This window comes from Pagrus pagrus, assembly GCF_965226575.1.
Source record: "Pagrus pagrus genome assembly, chromosome: 13".
Classification (NCBI taxonomy): domain Eukaryota; kingdom Metazoa; phylum Chordata; class Actinopteri; order Spariformes; family Sparidae; genus Pagrus; species Pagrus pagrus.
The window spans coordinates 28361063-28382051 of NC_140197.1; the positions used below are offsets into that span (position 1 = coordinate 28361063).

The window sequence follows — 20989 nt, forward strand, 5'->3', positions numbered from 1 at the left end:
CCATCAGGCAGCACCGGCTCGATCATTGTCATCAAATGTGCAGTCGTGACTCCTGAGCTTTCATCCAGAGTGCGAGGTTATCGCACACAACTCTGCGCTTTCAAGAAATAGTGACATTTTCAAACGGTAGAATAAAGAGAAAGTAAATCCTTCAGCACAGATCTCAGCTACATTTTAGATTCATTCAAAAGGAAGACCGAGGTCAGCGCCTGAATGTGAGCCGTGCACATAAAAGCTAAAAATCAATTACATTTGTTTGTGTAATATAAATATAAGAGCATGTGAAGGTGTGCAACCCTGTCTCTTAGAAATGATGCTCATATACCGGGAGGAAGCATGATACTGCCTGAATCGTACAAACAGATTTATTCATAAGTTTCTCGTACAAATGATTTAGGAGAGTTTGTTGAATTAATTTTTTGGTGGTTCAGAGCTGTCGAACAAGTCACGGACAGATTGTGGTTTGTCTAATAAAAAGGGCACATTGGACGTGAAGTGTTAATGAATTTGGAGTTTAATTAAACTTTTTTCTTCAGCTTATCATTCTGAAGTAAATACTGATTGCACAGTGTAACGGCTGCAGAGAAATGACACCATTTGGTTCCCTATAAGCCTCAACTTAACTGCTATTCCAGTGTTTCCCACACATATAGTTTACTTGGACGGTCCTCACAGGTGTATTTGATGCCCCATTTAAGCATTTTGTAGGCCGCTTTTACTTTTTGATCCATCCGCGACTAACTAACTCGGCTCCTCCCGTCGGTTGTCAATCACACGTGCACTGCAGACGCTTGTCTTGTACAGACTTGAGTGCATTGTGATGTCTATATAACAAGCTCCCGCCACATGCAGCTCACCTGCTGTCTCTGTCCCCAGGTGTCGGTCGAACAACTGGAATAACTGTGGAGACTCTACTGGACATTCACTTACAGTAAGAGTCTGTTTCCCCATCGAAGTGTTTCCCCTTAAAACCAAGTTGTCTATTTCGACTTTAAGTAGACCAACTCAAATATTAAACTATGGTCCATATTATCATCATGGCATCATGACTCATGGATGTCAGTAGCTGCCAGGACAGTTCTCCCACTCTGACAGCTGTTTCTGGGTCTTTCTGATCAGGATCTTCCTCTGAAGCACCGACTGTAACGTCGCCTACTGAAGGATAAAATATTCTCTCCTCTAATATCTGTGTGACTGTCACCTCCCCTCGTATTTCATATAAGTACCGCTTCAATTAAGAGACGTTCTTCGCCTCTGACCTCGTTTCAAATCATCCCCTCTTCATGTCTCCGAGTGTCTCCGAGTGAAGCTGCTCTGATGATACATCAGCAGCTTCATGGTGAGATTTTCTAATAGTTTCAGGTCCTCTGACCTATTTCCACAACGTTTACAAAACCCTCTGGCTTGTTTGCATTTCTTTAAACCAATCACAATCGTCTTGCCTCTGCCTGAAAAACAGCGCAGTGACATTAAAATGACTAAATCGCTGCAAAATAAAGTTGAGAGCTGCTTGTTTAGGCTCGTACGGTTAGCGACCAGGTAAGTGTTGCCGGCTCAGCAGCTGTTGTTGTTGTTGTTGTTTTCCATATTGACGGGGAAGGGAGGTGAATGCAGCCTGAAATTTGTACCTCCAGTCTACAACTGGTGACTCATATCACAACTATCCTGACACCACTTATTCACAGTTTTTTATGAATGAAACCTTCCCCGAAATGTAACAAACAGGAAGCCTTATGCGGCAGTTTTAGGGGCGTCAGTTATGACTTTGGCATTCATCAGGCTGAAACGAGCCATCTCCAAAAGTTTGGCTGGTTCAGAAAGATGATGAAGATGGAACAACCACCAAGGAAGCAAAGTAAATCGGGTTTCAGATAAGATTACCACATGTTCTTGCATGCATAGCTGCTTCTTTAAAAGTTAGGGAAAGTTTGTGGTCTTAGCTCAATACAAGAAAAGTCAAAAGCAACTTGAAGTGTGAGACACGACAGGTTTATTAACATTTTTTCAATATATATATAATTTTTTGTGCTGGCTTTATTTTACAGGACAGTTTAAGAGTGACAGGAAATGGGATGAGAGAGGTGGAGGTGACATATAGCAAAAGACCAGCAGAGGACACAGCCTCTGTACACGCTCCATGGTTTATTAACATTTAACTGAAACTATGATGTTTCTTTAACCTCCACTAAAATGCTTTTCTTGCCTAAACCAATCAGATTTGAAACTTCTCCTATGCTTTTTACACCTGCTATCCACCGCCGATAATAATCCTGGCAGCAATTACATTCTCCTTAAATCGTAACCGGCAAGTAGCACATAAACACAATTAATAGGAGGCTTGGTATTCCCATCTTAAGTAAAGAAATAGCCGTGTCATGAATGTTAATGTGTAGATGGTTGCAGTGAAGGTCGACTTAAAGCTTAAATACAGTTAAATTCAAGCAAATGATTGTCACATTGTGGAAATTAAGCTACAAGTACAACAATCAACAAGAAATGTGTGATAAAATTAAATAAAAGGCACCACTTTGTACATTCAGCCATGCATATGTACACAATATAAACAGTAATACAATCTGTGTGTTGGTAAAACTTCTTTCAAATGAGTCCATTGATCAAAAATAGCGATTCTAAGGCCCGTCTGAGTGTTTCTAAAGTGTTCACATGTATATTTGGCTCCATTACAAGCAGCTCAGCGTTGTGGATTAGAGTCAGGCTGCCCTGTGTCGTAATACTGAGTTCAGTTCAAGTCAAACACGGTCCATATTTTATACTATAAGTAACTTATCTCCAGTGACGTGCTCTGTTCCAAGTTTTCCTCTGGCAGGGTTTTAATGCTCCCGTTTTTGGTTCCATTGAGAAGCAACGGTACAGTCAGTGTGGACCCGTTGGCTGGATCTTTCCCTTTCGTGTCCCCAGCTTTGTCCTTCCTGTCTGGTGACGACGGCTCCGTCGCTCCGGGAGTCGCTCCTCTTTCCAAGAACAGCGGCTGTGAGCTCTGCGGCTGGAAGCTGCTGTTGCCGTTTTGGGCGATTCTGTAGATCTCAGTCATTTCCGAGACGTCTTCCTCGTCGTCCTCCTCTTCGTCCTTGATTGCTCGTCTCAGGCTCTCCCTGGGCATGAGCGCCATCCTCCCCTCATCCTGCTGCTGCTGCTGCTGCTGCTGCTGCTGCTGCTGGCGCTCCATGGGCTCGTGGTTCTCCACCTTCCTTGTGGAGCGGCAGAGGGCTTTCCGGAAACCCCTCTTGAAGTTGTCTGACAAGAAGCCGTAGAGGATGGGGTTGGCACAGCTGTTAGCGTAGCCGAGCACTACGACAAAATAGTAAAGACCCTGGTACTCGCCAGGCAGGGACACCATCAGGTTGACGATGTTGAGGGCGTAGAAAGGCAGCCAGCAGAAGACAAACATGGCAACGATGATTACAACCATGCGTGTCACTTTCCTCTCTGACTTCCTTCGCTTGGTTGAGGTGGCGTGTACCTTTTTACCCGAGCTGCGGATCTTGAAGACTATGAGTAGGTAGCAGAGGCAGATGATAAGAAGAGGGCAGACAAACCCAACAGTGGAGGTGTAAATTATGAAAGCTGCTTGCCAGATGTTAGCCGGGTGTGGCCAGGCAATGTTGCAGTTACCGCCTGGCTTCTGGACGTTGGCGAAGATGACCACAGGCAGAACAACAAGAAACGACAGAGCCCAGATTGTCCCATTCACCACTTTGGCCACCTGAGGGCGCCTCCACTTTGAAGACCGAATGGGGTGGACTACAGCGAGGTAGCGATCGATGCTCATCACAGTCAGGCAGAAGATGCTGGTGAACTGGTTGATGGAGTCGACAGTGTAGACCAGGCGGCACATTAAGGAGCCGAACGGCCACGACTGGAGGGTGTTCTGAACCGCCAGGAAAGGCAGACTGAGCATGAAGAGCTCGTCAGCGATGGCTAAGTTGAGGATGTAGATGTTGGTCACAGACTCTATCTTCGAGTAGTGCAGCACGATGTGGATCACCAAAGTGTTTCCACCCAGGCCGATGATGCAAACGATTATGTATATGAGTGAGATGAGGACGCCCTCCACGGTGGGACCGGAGGGGCCCTCTGTGGCGGTGCCGTTGGTGTTGTTGAACAGCGTCTCGTTCAGATCGCTGTCGTTCAACACCAGGAGAAACAGGGGGAGTCCCGGCGAGGGGCTGGCGAAGCTGCCGTTCTCCCACATTTCGTCCGTCATCTCCATCAGCTCGGGCAGCGAGGTTCAGTTGCTTTGTCCTTCCGCCGTCTCAGCTCCCACCCATCTGTTCTGTCGGAGCAGAAAAATCAATTAGTTACCCAACCAAAGAGTTGACATTTATGTTAGATCCCAGATCAATTGGAGACCAGAGCTCTGATGCCATAAATGATCATGACATTAGACAGGTCACTTCTTACAGATATTTAGAGGTCAGCGTTGATAGAGAGATGAGAATCCATCAGTGCCTCTATTTTACTTTTCTGTTGCCTGAAGTAATGTTATGTTTAACTTCTAGAGTTCATCTTATATTATGGTATTAACAGCTGGTTTGGAAACTCAAGTTTTAAGATCAAATAATTAGTTTGGTTAAGACAGAAGCGCCCCAAACCTTCATTCCCCAAAATATTCTTAGCACTTCTATATTACAAGGCCAAACTGAAATCGTTTTTTTTACCCTTCCCATGTGTTGAATAATGTGCTAATGAACTCTGGAGATGCAAGGTCCCCTTGTGCAGCACAATTTATTCCTTTTGTCAGTAGTAATGAGAAAAATTCCCACTTAACTTGATCAAAAAAAAGAAAGAAAACCCAACGATGTAAAAACTTGATCAATAATGGCATAAAATGTCCTGATTTATATTGTGATTGCAGTTTTATACATAATGTAATATCTTTCAGGAGGGTCTTTCGCTCTCAAAATCTGACCCCAAATCAATACTGAAATGTCTTCATTTTTACGCCTTTCTCAACTTGTTATTTTTTTAAAGAACAATCATAATTTTTGTCAATAGCTTCCAGGTTATGTGACAACAAAGTTTGAATTAAGTTTCTCGTTGAATCCACGAATGAGTAGTTAAGAGTTGAAAATTCTGAGGAGTTAGGTGCCAAAGATTGTGGCAGGAAAAAGGTATAGAAGAACATATGTTGTGAATCACATCTCATCACAGTTTTACACATCGTTGTCATATCTGGTCAATAATTGATCATTTAGTTAAAGTACATTTTCAGCTCAGTGTAGGAAGCCAATATATGGATGTGATCCTGGTTATGAAAGAGTCCTTCAGTGGCTGCATGAAGCACCAGGCTGAGACTCGACCTGAGCTGTTATTTCTTTGTTATCTGTCACTCATCACACAGGGCCAGCGGAGTATTTATTCTTTTCTCTCTTTGAAACACTTTCAAACGAGCAGAGAAGAGAAGAGAAGAGAAGCGATGAATCTTGCTCTTGTGTTCCTGCCATGTGTTGCCGGTTATTTGCTCGCATTTGATTTACGACACTGATCTCTGGGTTTTCTCATTCTCTAGTTTCCATGGTGATCCAAATTGCCAAATTGAATGTGAAATGTCCGTAATCACGAGGAATTAGAAGATATTGAAAAATGATTAATGTGACAATGTGCTGAAATCAAAGAAACTACTCTGGTCTCATAAAAAGACGTACACTGTATATTTGTTGGTTTTTCTTGCTTGTTCAGGTTGTTTTGTTTTGTTTCTATGTGTCTTTTAAATTGAACTCCAGGAAGGCAGAGAGCTTGATGCCTTTTTATTATAGACTCTGTAGCCGTCGTCATTGAGGTGACAATAACCTTCTATCAGTGAAGCTCAGGGCACATCTTTGTTTTTCTCGCAGCTGATTTTCTTTTTTTCTTAAAGCAATCTGGGGGAGAAAAAATAAAGGAGATGGTCAGAAATATTTCTCAGATGACTTTCTTCTGAAATGGTGTTTCGTGATGGTTTTATTGGGACGTGACATTTCCTTCGGGACAGCTGTGTAGCCAGTGAAGAGTGAAGTGAAATGAGACTCCTATGTGCCCTAATGGTGTGCCATCACAGTGCGCTTCAAATGATGTTATGGATCTTTCCTCACATCAGTGTTAATGTATGTCTGAGGAAATGACTCCATCTGCACCGTAAACAGCGTTCAAGATTTTCGGGGGGAAAAGATTTGGGCACTGATACCACTCTCATGTCTGTAAGCTAAATATGAAGCTACTGCCAGCAGCTAGATTAGCTTATCTTAGCATAAAAACATTAAACAGGGAGACAGCTAGCGAGGCCTAACGCTAAAAGTGTATTTTTTTTGCCTAAGCCTGACCAAAGTACGACCATACGCTGACGATTCCACCATGTGTGTCACAGTTACGCTGGTAAATTCATTTGCAAATAGCCTCTGGGGGACGTGAATGTACAAAATTCAGTTTAAAAATCCATGTAATAGTTGCTGATTCATTCCAATCTGGACAGAAGTGGTTTTACATGAACACGGCTGTGTGAACGTGTGGGCGAGTGCACCAGCTGTTGCTTTGGCAGTCTGTCGGTGGAGAGTAGAAGATGTTTACCAAGCGTGAGTCTCCTGAGATCACAGTCTCACCTCCACTGCCTTCCAGCTGACTCTCCTCTCCCCGTGTTCCCAGTTCAGGTTAACCACACCGCTTCTGGGTTGCTAATGAAATGTCAATTATCAGCACAGGATCACCCATGTGTGGGAACACACTGTGTTTAATCTGCCTGCTCTATCAATAGGGCCAAATATAGCTGCTATGGTCAAATCAATCTACCTGCAAACATGCATCTTTAATTGTTTCTGGTTTGACTCATCAGCTCATTTCCACCATTATCCCGTCTGCTTTTCATCTTTTTATCTGTATCCTGTCAGTGTTATATTTACCTACTTCCTCTGTTTTTCATTGTAAACATGTTTTTTGGTCACCAGGATCAGACATTGCAGTACTTTTATGATCGCTGTGGCACAGCTCTCACCCGAAGAACCAAACTGACTTAACAATAACAGAAAATTCTGAACTGTATAAAATCACATGCTTTGTTTTCATACAGCACATTTCACCACAACTTTTATTATTAAGCAAACAAATCACTGAACCAGTGTGTGTTTGCAGCATCATTACCCTCATGAGCAGTGCTGCAACATCGCTGCTAATTACTTCCTCAACCGCTGCCACACATCTGAGATGTATGGGAAGGGGAAAAAATCAATTTCATCAAATTAAATTAATTTTATTTCTTGTGTTTTGAACCATGTCAGTGTAGAAATGTATTGAGAAAATGAGATAAAATTTTGGAGTACAATAACAACAATCACTTTGTGTAAATGTAAGATTTACTGCAGTGTAAAGTCAGATTTATCATTTTTAGGGATGCACAATATGGATTTTTTTTTCCAGGGGGACCAGTGACCAATAATTACCTGCTACTCATGGCGAAGATAACTGTTTGTTTTTTTTTAATATTCCTCAGCACCTTCCTTTTCCTGTTTGTTAAAATTGATCCAAGTCAAATCGTCAAAGCAAAAATGTCTTTAAATGGCCTGATAATTAAAACGTGAATAAACGTAAGAATTTTCTGTTGCTTTTAACATCAGAATATGTTTTTTAACTAGTTGTTGCGAGTTTTGAGTTAAAATATTTGGGCAGCTTTTATGGAATTTGCAATTAAGGAAACCTTCGACATGTTTTAAAGACTAAATTACAACCAGTCATTTCAATGCAATTTGTATTTGGCTCAAAGAAACGACCAAAATGTGTCTAAAAATGAAAAAACAACGTTGTAAAATGACTTTGTGCGACACAAACACCATGAAGATTTCATCAGAACAAAGTCAACATTCCCGCTGATGCTTTTCAAAGCTGAAAAGTACAAACATGCCGTTTTTCCAATAAACAGAAATGTGCTATTGACGTTAGCAGGCCTCAAGCATTGTGAGTCGGCTGTGTGGTATGTGACTAAAAATCTCAACACTTTCTCATGTCCTTGGAAAACAAGTGCGTTTTCTTGGGTAGTTAAGTTTTTTTGTCTCCCTGAGGAGAAAACTGTCTGAGATTTAAGAAACCGTTGCATCGAACCAGACATCGCAATAAAAAGACAAAAGACACAAAAGGAACGAAGGAGCGGATTAGTCACAATATAAACATCATGGTTCATAAATTAGAGGCAACACATCTCACTTGGCATGCTTGCAAGAGATTGGTGGGTGCTGCAGTTGTCTTAGAGCCTCCCTGTAGCACCCAAACCATCATCTTCAGCTCTTATAGTCTCTGGTCTGGTGGGCCATCCTGGCACAACGACCAATCTCTATGGGTGGGTTCATTTCCCACCGATAGGTATTTTAGTTGAGTGCATCTTTGCTTTATAACAAATCATTTGCCATCAAATTTCAAACTCAAACATGAAATCGGTGTCAAATCTTCATGTTTTGAGTCGGCTAGCATGACAGTAAGAGTACAAAAAGTTAAATTAGCCATTCTCCTTGTTCCATTTATGTGACGTACGATCTTACAGAAGTAAAAACCGAGCTGTTGTCGTATTAATCTGATCCAGGATCAGTTTGCCCACCGACTGTGCTCTCAACCATAGTCTCGATCTTAGCTCGTGATTGCATTTCTTCAGTGCGTTTGTGTTAGTTTTGGATAGTTGTTGGGTAACTTTGTTACGGCTAACTGATATTGTTTTAACTAAACTGCAAAAGAAAAGTTGTTCATTTTCTTGTTTTGTTACCAAACTACGTAAAGTGCTTTTAAGAGGAGTGGGTCGACCTTGATGCTCATGTAGCCACGAACAAACAAAGACAGCCTGCTTCCAGATTTGTGATGTGGCTTACGGAGATATAAAATGTGGCTAACTGTAAACTAAAGTGTTTTTTGTAATCATATCTGGAGTTTATATGGATGAAAGATAATTGAAAACTCAAGTGTAAATGGGGCCATAGAAACTTTTTCAGCCAGTAAGTGCATCTCCAGCCACCTGTTTCAATTTTCGGGTATTAAAAAACCTGAAAGGATGAAAAATTCAGGCAAAAAAAACCCCAGAATATTTTAAAAACTTGTTTTAAAATTTTAAAAAGTCGTAATCAATAATATTTTTATGATTGAATTTGCAAAGGAGTGGGGCCTCTAGCTTCTTTCTCATCTCTGTTGAACATAGTCCGTAACTTCAACGCGCGTCTTAATGTTGCACCTGAAAAGAGGCTAAAAAAACAAACCGCCAGAGCTGGAGCCAAAAACACAGACGACTACAGCGGACCTTGGAGTAAATGCCAGTGTGAAAGGGTTGTATAACAAAAATCAATGCTTTTTTGACATTTCACAGACCGAACAATGAATTTAGACTCAAGGAAACAAGGATGAACGGCCTCAGCATAAAATGAATCTCTTCAAACCTTCACTGTGGTGCAGCTGTCACATCCATCACATTTCTTAGAGCCTCAGTGAAATCAATTTATCAACCTTCCTGTCTGCGTCTCTCATCTCAAACGGCCTGAAGTTTAATATCTGTATTGTATTTGCCATATTTCATTCCATCTCATTAATCTTATAGTAAACAGCCGGGGACCTTTCAGGCCTTTCAAACCGGCTCTGAAAGGGAAAATCCATTCAGTTTGTAAATTGAGGTTCTGAACTGCTGCCAGTGTCACACAGCAGCGAGACATCCTGTGATCAAAACGTCTCCTCACCTGTCTTTCTGTTCTTCAGCTGACACGAGGCGAAGGGGACGAGTTTCTGCACAGAAACAGCAATATAATCTGAACACCATCAGTACCTTTTGTGGTTTTTAATGGAAAATCAGAGACGACGGTGTGCAGCTAAAGGCAGAATACTTGGTGTCAACAACATGTGAAAAACGAGGACACCCAGGATAAATGATCTGTATTTGTCTCCTCTGATGTCTGCATCTTTTGATTGGCTGACGGCCTGAGCTGTATCGAGGACTCATCTCTTGTGGTCATGCTGTTACCGGTGACACATTCATGCCACTTCGTTTATCCACTGATTCGCTCCTCGACAGAGCTGCATTTTTCAATGCCTCCATCAAGATTCAGATTCAGATTCAGACAGCTTGAAGTTTTAAATCAATAGCCAGACGCTGTTTGTTTATATACACTGAACTGCAACAGTAAATAAGACTTCAAAGCATTTAATGCCAGCTGGAAAAATGTTGAACATATCAGTAAAATGTTCAATAAAAACATGTCTTATTTATGTTAGAAGCATCCAGGCTTGTTTACTTCTGAAGGAGGCGGGTCTGTGTGACCCTTTATTCTCTCTTTCTGATTGACTTGTGCACAGATCTGATCTGTTTACTTTGTCAGTGTGATATACAGGAGTCATTCGCGTTGCGTTTTTTCTGTTTATGTGGTGGAAAACGTTCAATAGCGATCAATAAGCGGCGATATTTAATTATTGGTGAACAATGGAGCATGTGATCCAGCTTCACTGTCAAAACACTGGGTGGCTTTTATTGTGTGTCAAGAAATGTATCGTATGTATTTGTATTTATTAACACAATGTGGATTTGTTTGGGCTGAACTGTAAACAGATTAGCTGCTCAACAAGTGTTTAAACCTGCCTGTTGGAGGAAGGATTACAGCTTTAAAATCATTATGGACGAACATAACGTCACTGTTTATTCAAACAATCTTGGACGACTCAAACAAACTATGAGTCGCTCTATATTTTCTTTTTTTCCGTCGGCTATCAGAGCTGCTGAAGGTGAAATCTGCCTTATCTGGGACATGAAGGCGCCGCTTATTTCTTCTTCCTTGGAAATTTCTACAACTGGAAAAACGGGAAGCACATTTTTTTTTTTTCCACAGTGGAGTTTCTGGTGTTAGTGGAATAATTATGCAAACAGCATAATGTTTTACTGTTAGCTGTAAACGCTTTGTTCAAACAGTTAAGGTGCTATTTTGAATGAGCTCACCGTCTGGAAACGATTGCACACACAACGTTCACGATAAACACGATTATACTTTTTATTTAATCTTAGAATAAATTGTCTTAGAACACTTATAAAATATGTCAAGAACTGCTTAAAGTTAAATTAGATGTAAGAGTCAACTTAATCCTTCATACTTTAATGAAGAATTTGTTTTGTCACTGGCATCCGAAGGGACCCGACTAAGCATTTTATGATTTGCCACCTCACGATAAATAAAGTTGAGTTTGAGGAAACTAAGAATACTTGATAAAAAAGGATTGTGAGGGGGAGAGACATGAATCTTCCTTGATAAATTCAGACTCTTTGAACGTCCAACAGTCGGTGTTTGAAATGAAGGATGCCGTTGTCTCAATAAAATCTTAAATCATCAAACAAAATGTTAAAAAACAGCCAGGTCTGCTGAAACTTGATGATGAATCAGAGGATAATCAGATAATCAGACTATTCTCACGTATTTCCTGCCTTTATCTTCCACTCTTATTTCCTTGGCTTCTCAGTCTGCTGCTGTGTTTACTTTATTCAGCTCAAGAGCTCAATTTTCAGGAGGTTGCCGCAGAGTAAACTCATTTGTTTTGAAGAGAAATCTAATTTTACACTTTAAAAACACTCAACAACATCTCCGAGCTTCATAAACACTTCACTATATAAACACGCTCCGTCTCTGCACTGTTCCCACTCATCACGATGAAAACAGATGAGTAGAATATAAATGAGCGCGTGTCACAAGTCTCGTCATTGTAATTTGGCTTCACGCAGCTGAAGTGTACAGCTTTTTGTTTTTCCATAACAGCCTCAACTTTACTGAAAGTCTTATATTATGTCTTCACTTTTCACCATTTATTTATTGTATTCTTTATTCATTAAATGCTACATTAAAAACTAGGTAACACTTCACTTCTCCTCAACATTTAATAACTCTTTAATGAGGTTGAAGCAGCTACGAGTTTTTATTAATGTGTGTGTTAACACATTTAAGTGTATTTTGGTGTATAAACTATTACGTTTTCACACTTATTCTTACTCAATTCCTCTTCTTTAAACACCTACAATGCATATTTTAAAAAATACTTCAATATTTTCTACACAATTTGCAGGCATACATCCACAAGTAACCTCTTTCACATTACCACAACATATAGGAATGCCAGTACATTAATAGACAAGTAAATAATAGTAATAATAACAATGTTTTAACAGGTTAATCGCAATACAGTCCTAGTACTATGACAAAGGCAGTAACAGACACGAGAAAATCAACTTTTTATAATCTTTCTCAAAGCATCTCAACAGCCTGACTTTGTTTTATTTGTTTTCTTTTCTCCCCACAGGAGAGGTTGTAATTGACAAAACAGTAATATAATGCGTCATAAAGTATTCATTAAAGGTTTGTAGTGCTTATTGATCTAAACAGGGGGCTGAAAGTAAAGTGTTTCTACTCAGGTCTCTTATTACTCCCTGTGCTGATGTAAAAGGGATAACAGACTTCATATATTCACATTAATCAACACCAGAATGCTGTTGCTGATAAGCTGAAGGTGAACACAGGTGAGGAAATGTTTGTACCCCACACGGGTCTTTAACTGCAGCTCGCTGCGGGAGCGGAAATGCCAACATCTCGGCTGTCAGGCGCTGCTGCACCGCTGAGCCGAGCATCCATCACAAAGGTCAGAGTATCTGACAGCCGCAGCACTTGAAAGGTTCGGAGTATTTCAGGGAGGAGCAGCGTCATCCTGACATCTCGGCTCCGATCAACACAGGCGTTCAGGTTCACAGAGTTTACACCGAGGGGGCGCGGGTTTGTTTTCTCAGTACAAATCTGAAGTACAGTTACTTGCTCTTTGCTGAAGTTTCATCTTCGTCATCTAAAAAACAGCAGACGAGACGAGCTGGTCGACAAAGCAGCTCAGTCTTCAGGATGAAATGTTGGCACGTACCATGTTGACACGTCTACCAAACAGATCACATGTTTGTTACCTGACTTTCAAGCCAGCGACCGCGGCCTGTTTGAGTCTGAGTTTCAACATTTGTAAGTGTGACACTGGCGACAAAAAACAGATATTTTTGAAATTTATGAAAACAGGTATTTTAAACCAAAACATGACATTTTCCTCACCATCATCAAGTGGTGCTGTGTCTAAACCTAACTAACAGCCTTGTGATAGGCATGAGATGATATCAAAGTTCATGTCAAGATTATCATCACACTGCGAGTGTTGTTTTATCACAATCTGCGATAGAAAAATTGAGTTGAGTTCGGTTAAACCTAAAAGTGATAAAGATCAACTCTTCTCTGACTTGCAGCAGATGTACAGTGAGTTTTTAAATGTGGACTATATTCTCTTGCTGTTTATGATCGTTTTATTTTCCCTGTGACGCAGACGGAGCAGCGTGGACGTCGGTCTGTGACACGAGAGGTCAAAGATTGAAGCCACATTTAACTCATCGTTCAGATTTACTCTCGTTTCAGAAAAAAATCCAATCACACTCGGACTGATAACAACTCAGAGCAGCAGTGAGAACGCGGGTCGGGTCAGGGTCGTGTTTAAGGACGTTAGCGGAGCTGTTTGAACAACGTATTTGTTTTGGTTTCTTTTGTGTTCTTCTCACCTTGAAAGCTGAGAGTCGACGTTTAGCAGTCCGGAGCACGCGTGAGCGGAGCTGAATGGAAAATAATCAATGAAGAATCAAGGTTATAACCACGTGTGGATTAAAAAAGTATACATGTGTTGCACAAAATAAAATGAAGACGTTGACCTTTAAGTTAAACGGCAGTGCATGAACAGCGCTTTTTAATATCACACTGTTACTATAAAGTAATGTTGGACCGAGGCGGTCGAGAATACTGTGAATAAAGTCAACAGGTTAATAAACAGCCTTGATAAAGGCGCATTAATCTAGTAGTAACCATGGCAACAACACAGATGCTTCATTTAACTCTCACTTTAAAATCTTCTTAGTCGTCTTTATTTTCTTTGTTCAGTGTCCTGATATAGAGAACTCCACTCTTTGTTGTTCACGGTCATATCCAGAAATATTAAAGCTTCAGGCAACACGAAGCTAGTAACACGTGAAATGAAACACGTGTTTTATTTTACTTCACGTGACAATTATCTCGATGCTACGTGTATTATTCTATTCCTGCGACACAACACAGAGACGTCTTTGACATAACGCTGTTGTTTCTTCACTTTATGTTAATAACGTTCAGTTCATTTTTATGTTTTCAACTCAAATTCTGGTCCAATCGTACAAATTGCTCCCTCAAATTCTTCCCTTTCCCGTTACATTTCCAGGGCGCTCTATTAAAACTGACGTAGAGAAACAAACAGTAACTATGTGTGAAGTTTCCATGAAGGCGTCTATAAAAAGGTGACTTCATTTTCACTCCTCATTAACTGCACAGCTGTGGCTGTACAACACGTTCAGTCTCACATCAGTATAAACATCATGAGCTTCAGGATATTTGTTGACCGTCTCCTTCGGCGAAACTTTTTGTCTGATGTTGCTTTCAGAAAGTCAGCGGTGGGAAAAACGCTGCTGTGTCCTGAGTGGTATCGACCTTTTTTTATTCAAGTCTCCAGAAGAGAAGCTTCTTATTATAAATCTTATTATATTTGTGCTTTTCATTTTAATGTTTCTGTCATTAGCGAGTACAAAAATGTGCCACTCTCGTCTCCATCTGTAGCATAAAAAAACACAAAGAGACTTTTGACACTTTCTGTGATCAGTTTGTCAGATTGTTCTGGCTGAGAGTCTGTTCAAGGCTGCGCCGCCGACGCGCTTCACACCATGCGTCGCCTTTCACACATCAAAATGAACATAAGCTCAGCGGTATCACACTTTGTTTTGTTTGTGGGTTTATTTCAAAAAAGGTTAACGCTGTTTGAATTATATGCCCATGGAGAGGAGGACAAGGTGCAGAAAGTTTGTGTGTTATCGCTTTAATTATTCCCTCGACACTGAACAGGAAGTATTGTTGGTGCTTTAAAAGGGCTGCAAAGATTTCGTCTGTTGTGGTTCAGGGATGTTTAACACTTTGTGATGCTCTGAGTCGTGTTTTAAATAATTCTTTTAAAAAGCCAGCAAGACCTGAATAACTGGAAGGAAAGTACGTTTCTAAAAAAGGAACTTTTACAGGTGTAGCTGATTAGCAAAGATTTTAATAATTGGTCCATTTACATTCATTTTTCTAGAAAAAAAGCCAAACATTCCCTCGTAACAGCTTTTTGATTGTGTTTTTCCTGTTTTTCTTGGTTTTATATCATCGAAAACTGGGGTTTAGCATTAAACAGGGCATTGGAAGACGTCAGTTTGGGGTATTTTTCAATGTTTTCAGTGAATTTTTAAAAAAAATTGGCAGATTGATTGATGACGACTGTAAGTTTCAGCCCTGAAAACAAAAAAACATGGTAGGTCTGGATCCAAATCTGGATTCGAACATTTTGTTTTTATGATGAAGGCGACGTTGCTCAAACTGCATGGCGAAGGAGGCAAAAGACTGATAAACTGCTAGAACTGCTCCTCTATAGTATTTAAATAGTCTCATGACCCATGTACATAAATAGCAGAGACGCGGTAAAGAAACAGTCGTCTTTATCAATTAATCTTATTTATTATTTGGTCTGTAAAAAGTCAGAAAACGTATCCGCTGCTTGCAGAAACGTCCAATTTTATTCTCACAACTGGGCTGAAAACCTTCGACGATGATATGAAAAGAAAAACAGTAAATCCTTTTAATTAATCATACTTGTGAGAAAAACTGAAACAATTAATTGATTACAATTGAATGAAGAGTCTTCAGTCCATTGGTTCATTGTTTAAGCTCCACAGCACACCGCCTACAGTTGTTGCCATCACAACATGCAGATTTCTGTGTGTCTGCATGTGTGACCACTTGTTTTATATCTGCGTGGGAAGTGCTTGTCTTAACACGTATATATATAAAAAAAGTAATAAAATAAAAATATGGCACACACACACACACACACACAGGTCCAGTTTGTGTGTGGGCTCGCTGCCGAGGATCACAAGAGCCCCTGAATCTGTTCCAGTCATTATTCAGAACGAACCCTGAGTCCTTGAATAAGTCAGAGACTTGTGGCGCAGCATGTTGATGGATGAATATTTTAAAGGAGGATGCTCTTAACTTTTCTTTTTTTTTTTTCTTTTAGACCTCCTCTCCTCCAAACCCAGCAGGAGGTCTGTCTGCTGGAAGCCGCTATGCTGCTGCTGCTGCTGCTGCTGCTGCTGTGAACGACTTCGCTCAACAGATAAAAGAGGCTGTTTTAGGCTAAATTTATTTAATGCTTGGATGATTTTAAATTGGACTTTTTGTTATAAGAGGATGATCTAGTTTTCCTTTCTGAGCGTAAGATGAATGTGATTAGTTTGTGGTGTAATCAGCAATAAATCACGACTAATGCATTACAGAAAGAAAGGTTAGGCTCAGTCACTTTACAATATATTAGTGTCTTTCCTGATATTGAACTGTGCTGCAAGGATATGTGGATTATGAGAATCTAAGAGTGTAGACACCACACGGGACAGAGCTTCAAGAAGATTTCTATTGCTCCTGACATGGACCGAGCACCAGGATCAATACAACCAAAGGTGAAATGTTCTGAATTGTCCGACCAAAATGGCTGAGCACATTTCTTTGTACGGCTCAAAGGCGATTCAACATGATTTATGTCAGACAGAAAGGCACATGAATGATTATTATAAGAGTAAAACAAAACAAAAAAGATAAAAATAAGGACAAATAGGAAAAGACAAGTCATTCTCTGTCTGAACATGTAAGACTTCTTTTCTTCTCCTTTTCAGTCGGCTCAAACTGTTCGATTCACAACAAGTTTGGACAAACTGTATTTGTACATTTGTTTTTCTAAGTGAGAGGTTTAACGACATATTTAGCTGACGCTGATAGCGTGCTAGCTGTGAAACATATACCGTGCATGCATATCGTTAGTGCTGATTTAAAAACCGTTAAACAGATTTGATATGAGGCTTAATACCAGACCTGTAATACCGAATTTCCCCAGCAGCTGGCACACGTGAGTTAACTCTACCCAAGAGGAACATAATGAAAAACTATGAATGACAGCGTCACTACAGTCCATCATGTCAACTGTGACACAACTAAACTTTTCGTATTTTAAAGTTTAACATCAAAATACTAAATAAAACATGACTTCAGCTCAAAATCAAAACTGCTGAGGCTCGTACAACCTACACAACCTTATTCATGTGTATTCTAACAAAATATTTTACAAAACTGGCTGCACACCTGGCAGCCCAACCTCCTAACTTATTTGTTCCCATGTATAATTGGAAAATTATCTTCTCTCCTACAGTTGTAGAGGCGTTTCTAGCCATCCGTGGAGGAAATGCATTTTTCACATTAAACACACTGACATGAGACGAACAGTCAGCAACGATGCAGCCTGAGCGAGAGCAGAAAACTCTTTTCGCTTCACGTCATTTAACTTTTCAACTCCGGCGCCGTTTCTCCAGCCGTGACGCCGCTTCATCTTTCTCACCAGGTGTCAAAAAAGCACCCGAGCGCTCGCCTCTTAAATGTCCCTCCGTGACTGAATAAAACTGCAAGGAGCATTTACATAAAACAGCTGTAACAGCCTGATGAAGCCCGTGATGTCAGATATCGGCTCGACCTGTTTAAATGTAGTCACATACAGTAGTGTCGAGGCGCCAGATTGTGAGATTTAACAGCCTTTTCTGCCTCGTTCACCTCTTAAAAGGCAATTCTGCCTGAAATTGTGCAGTGGGTTGTGCTGATTAACTTCCCACCTGTGGTGACTGTGTGTGTGTGTGTCTGATTCACTCTGAATAGATGGATGATGGCATAATTTTGTTATTGTGCAAATTCATTATAATAATCTCAGCTGCAAGGATCACACTCTGAATAACATCTAAATATTTCATACTTTTTACTATTCTCGGTGTAAAATGTAAAAAAAATGAGGATGCAGCATTTTACAACATTTTGTGGCTTCACATGGAGCAGACGTGATATGTTCTGTTCAGTTCTGTTCAGTTCAGACGAGCACAAACACATCACGTCAGCTGGTAATCTGTCATAAACACAGTGGGGAACATTTTTTTCCAGGAAAAAAAAAAACAAAACTGTTTTCTCCCACAAGCTCATGATACAATCCTCAAACAAGATGCAGTGGTTCACGGTCCTCGAGTCTAAATGAATGATTAATTAAACAAAGCATGCTCGCAGCGTTACTGTAAACAGAAAACATGAATAATTGAGGGTGGAGCTCGGTGTAATAATACTGACTCCATCCATATCGTCTACCTCTGTGGCGGAGGCTGAAGACACATCGTCTGTCTCGCATCATGAAAAGTGGTTTGAAAAATCAAACTGTGATTTTTCAGTTACATCTGTACATTTTGGCCAATAGAGTGAAAAGAGGTAGACTCATGTTTGAGTGGAGCATCCCTTTAAAGTTTATACGACTGTCATATATATTTTAGTTCAAATCACCGCCCACCCCCTTGCTTACAGGAAATCATAACGGGAAGCGGTACCATAATATACAGATAAAGTCAATGTGCCAGTTTCTTTAATTCAGTTTGACAGTGAGATGAGTTGAACTCATATGAAAGTATCCATTAGTCTGTCTCTCATAATTAATGCAGCACATATTCATTTAGATATGTGCTTTACTGAGACGGGCTAATAACATTTTTATAATGCCAAACCTCCTTAAAATACATTAAAACAGTTATCAAAAGGAAACTACATCGGACAAGAGCTCTTAAGTCGACGTTAATCAACTCAGTTTTTGACTGCTTACTTGATTAGAAGTGATCGAGACTTGATATGAAACCACTTAAGTTTCAAAACCCATCATCTCTCGCTTCAGTCGAGGGTTTATTAAGAGGTTTTTCAAGTAGAAAGAGATGCAGAATGGTCACAAAAGGATAAAGAACACACACAAAGAGAAGAAAATGACCACAAAGAGACTCAAAACGACTAAAAAAGAAATACAAAGACACCCACAAAGAGACAGTGGCTGCATTGTTTGAGGTCTTGTTCCCATGCTGAAGGGCTGAACACCCTTGAATCACAATCAGTTTTATCAGCTAATATTGGCCTGTCGCAGATATAATATCAAATATGTGCCGAATGAACTATAGACCCTCATCATCCACACAGATGACGACTACAAATACAGGTTGGAGAGACATTTGCTGGAAGAACTCGGAGGTTCCCCGAAAATAAAATCAAACTGGACTTTATCACCGCTGCTGGAGACGACTTAACGGCAGAACACACTCATATCTTTTTGGTGTCATCTTGCAACCTTTCTCGACTGCAATGCCGAAGCCACTAAAAGCATATTAGGATTCAATATTGAGTTCACTTCTCTCTCTCTGCCTCTCTACTTAGGAAACATGCCTAAGAAACTGATATCAGAGACAAATATTTACTCAAGTCTCATGGTAGCAAGTAAGAAGGCAATAACAAGCCGTCCACCCCTGAAGCAATGGATAGATATTGTAAAGATAGAGTAAGAGAGTAAATAAATGAATCAAGGAGTATGGTTTAAACCTGCTCAACTTGGAAAATAGTCATGAGATGACTTTTGTTGTGAATTGGCGCTCGACAAATATGGTCGACAACAAAGATTGAATCAGATGCTTGTTGACGCTAACGCCAGTTGTTCTAGTTTAGAGCGAGCAAGTGAGATAGCTGAAAGAGACACGCCTCTAATTACTGATTATACATCTATTCTGTGTCATAGCAGCAACAAAAGATGCATTATACAACAGAGCAGCGTGAAAACTCAAAGCAGTACAGCTGGGAAATGAATCATTTAAAGGCAATGTGTATTGTGCTCATCTATGCAGATGATACGCTGTTAACAAGGCATTTAATTTATGTAGTTAGAGGGTCGGTACTGAAACATCGAGGCAAGCTGAGATCATATCTTTTTAACATTTTTTTGTTACATTTGATGAATTTACATATGGGGACAGATAGTTAAGAATCTGCTACAGACTGTGTTTGACAACGTTTATGTATCCAAGTTTCCATGAACACAACTCGCAAAACATTTTGGGATTTTTTAAAAGAGAATCTGAAGAGCCAGCTCAAATCATTATGTAAGATTTGTCCAGCCGACTAATTCTACTCCAAACAAAAAAGGACGGCATATCACTATATTAACCGCTAACAGTAGCTACTGTTTAGCTAATTAGCTCCATTAGCCATGCATCTAGCTGTCCAGACTGGGGGCTCAGATCAGTGTAACCCGCCCACAACACTGATTGGTCACGTCACAAATAAATCACCTTTAAAAACACTAAATAATATCAAATCTGACATAAATGTAGTGGAGAGGAAATATAAAGTAGCCGCAAAAAGGAAATACTCAAGTAAAGTGCCTGAAAATTGTACTTAAAAAACAGTACTTGAATAGATTGTGGCTCATTTCATCACTGGTTGTTTTAAATTCTGAGTTTGCAGCAAATGTATATATCAGTTAGTCTCCTCTGCTGAATAACAGCATAACTATTAATTAAGTACAACTGATTATTTGTCTTTAATTATTTAATCTCAACACATTTTAACTAATTGTACAATCTTCCCTCCCTTGGCCCCCTTTAACCAAACGTCTCCTCACCGCCCCTGAGTGCAATTAAAAACATTCAAATGACATTATTGTGTTTCTGTTGGATGTTGAAACGATCCTCAGGTGAGAGAGGAGTCATCAGTCCTCAGCAGTCTGACTGCTGCTTCAATCTCCGCAAACGTCCAGCGGATTGAACGGCGCATAAATATCAGTGAACGTGGTGGAGGTTAAATAAAAAAACTACATCTGTTAACTTACCTTTCAGATGAGACTTTCCACACCAGCTCTCCGTCTCTCTCCGCTCTGGTCCGCTGTGATTTACGATTCACCGGTGAAACAACGCGAGAAGAGCAGGCGCAGTCGTTTTATTCCCTCTCAGGACGGGTTTTATCTTCATCCTGAGCCGTGACACGGTCCGCCCCGG

General features: G+C 40.3%; 1 protein-coding gene across 2 annotated transcripts; it reads right to left on the minus strand.

The window, feature by feature from the left end:
* Positions 1-1967: 1967 nt before the first annotated feature.
* On the minus strand, positions 1968-20914 carry LOC311267703 (somatostatin receptor 3). Of its 2 annotated transcripts, none has more exons than XM_084370924.1 (2): positions 20824-20914; positions 1968-4294 (listed from the first exon to the last, which is right to left on the minus strand). In XM_084370924.1, the coding sequence occupies exon 2, from the start codon at positions 4229-4231 to the stop codon at positions 2774-2776; it is 1458 nt and encodes a 485-aa protein (XP_084227050.1). In that variant the 5' UTR covers positions 4232-4294; positions 20824-20914; the 3' UTR covers positions 1968-2773. The 2 variants fall into 2 exon arrangements, with proteins under 2 accessions (XP_084227050.1, XP_084227051.1); XM_084370925.1 differs by having other exon boundaries at positions 1968-4289; positions 20824-20905.
* Positions 20915-20989: the final 75 nt, after the last annotated feature.

Excerpts from the sequence above, each read along its gene's own strand:
- LOC311267703 (XM_084370924.1), bottom strand. The coding sequence starts at position 4,231 with ATGGAGATGACGGACGAAATGTGGGAGAACGGCAGCTTCGCCAGCCCC.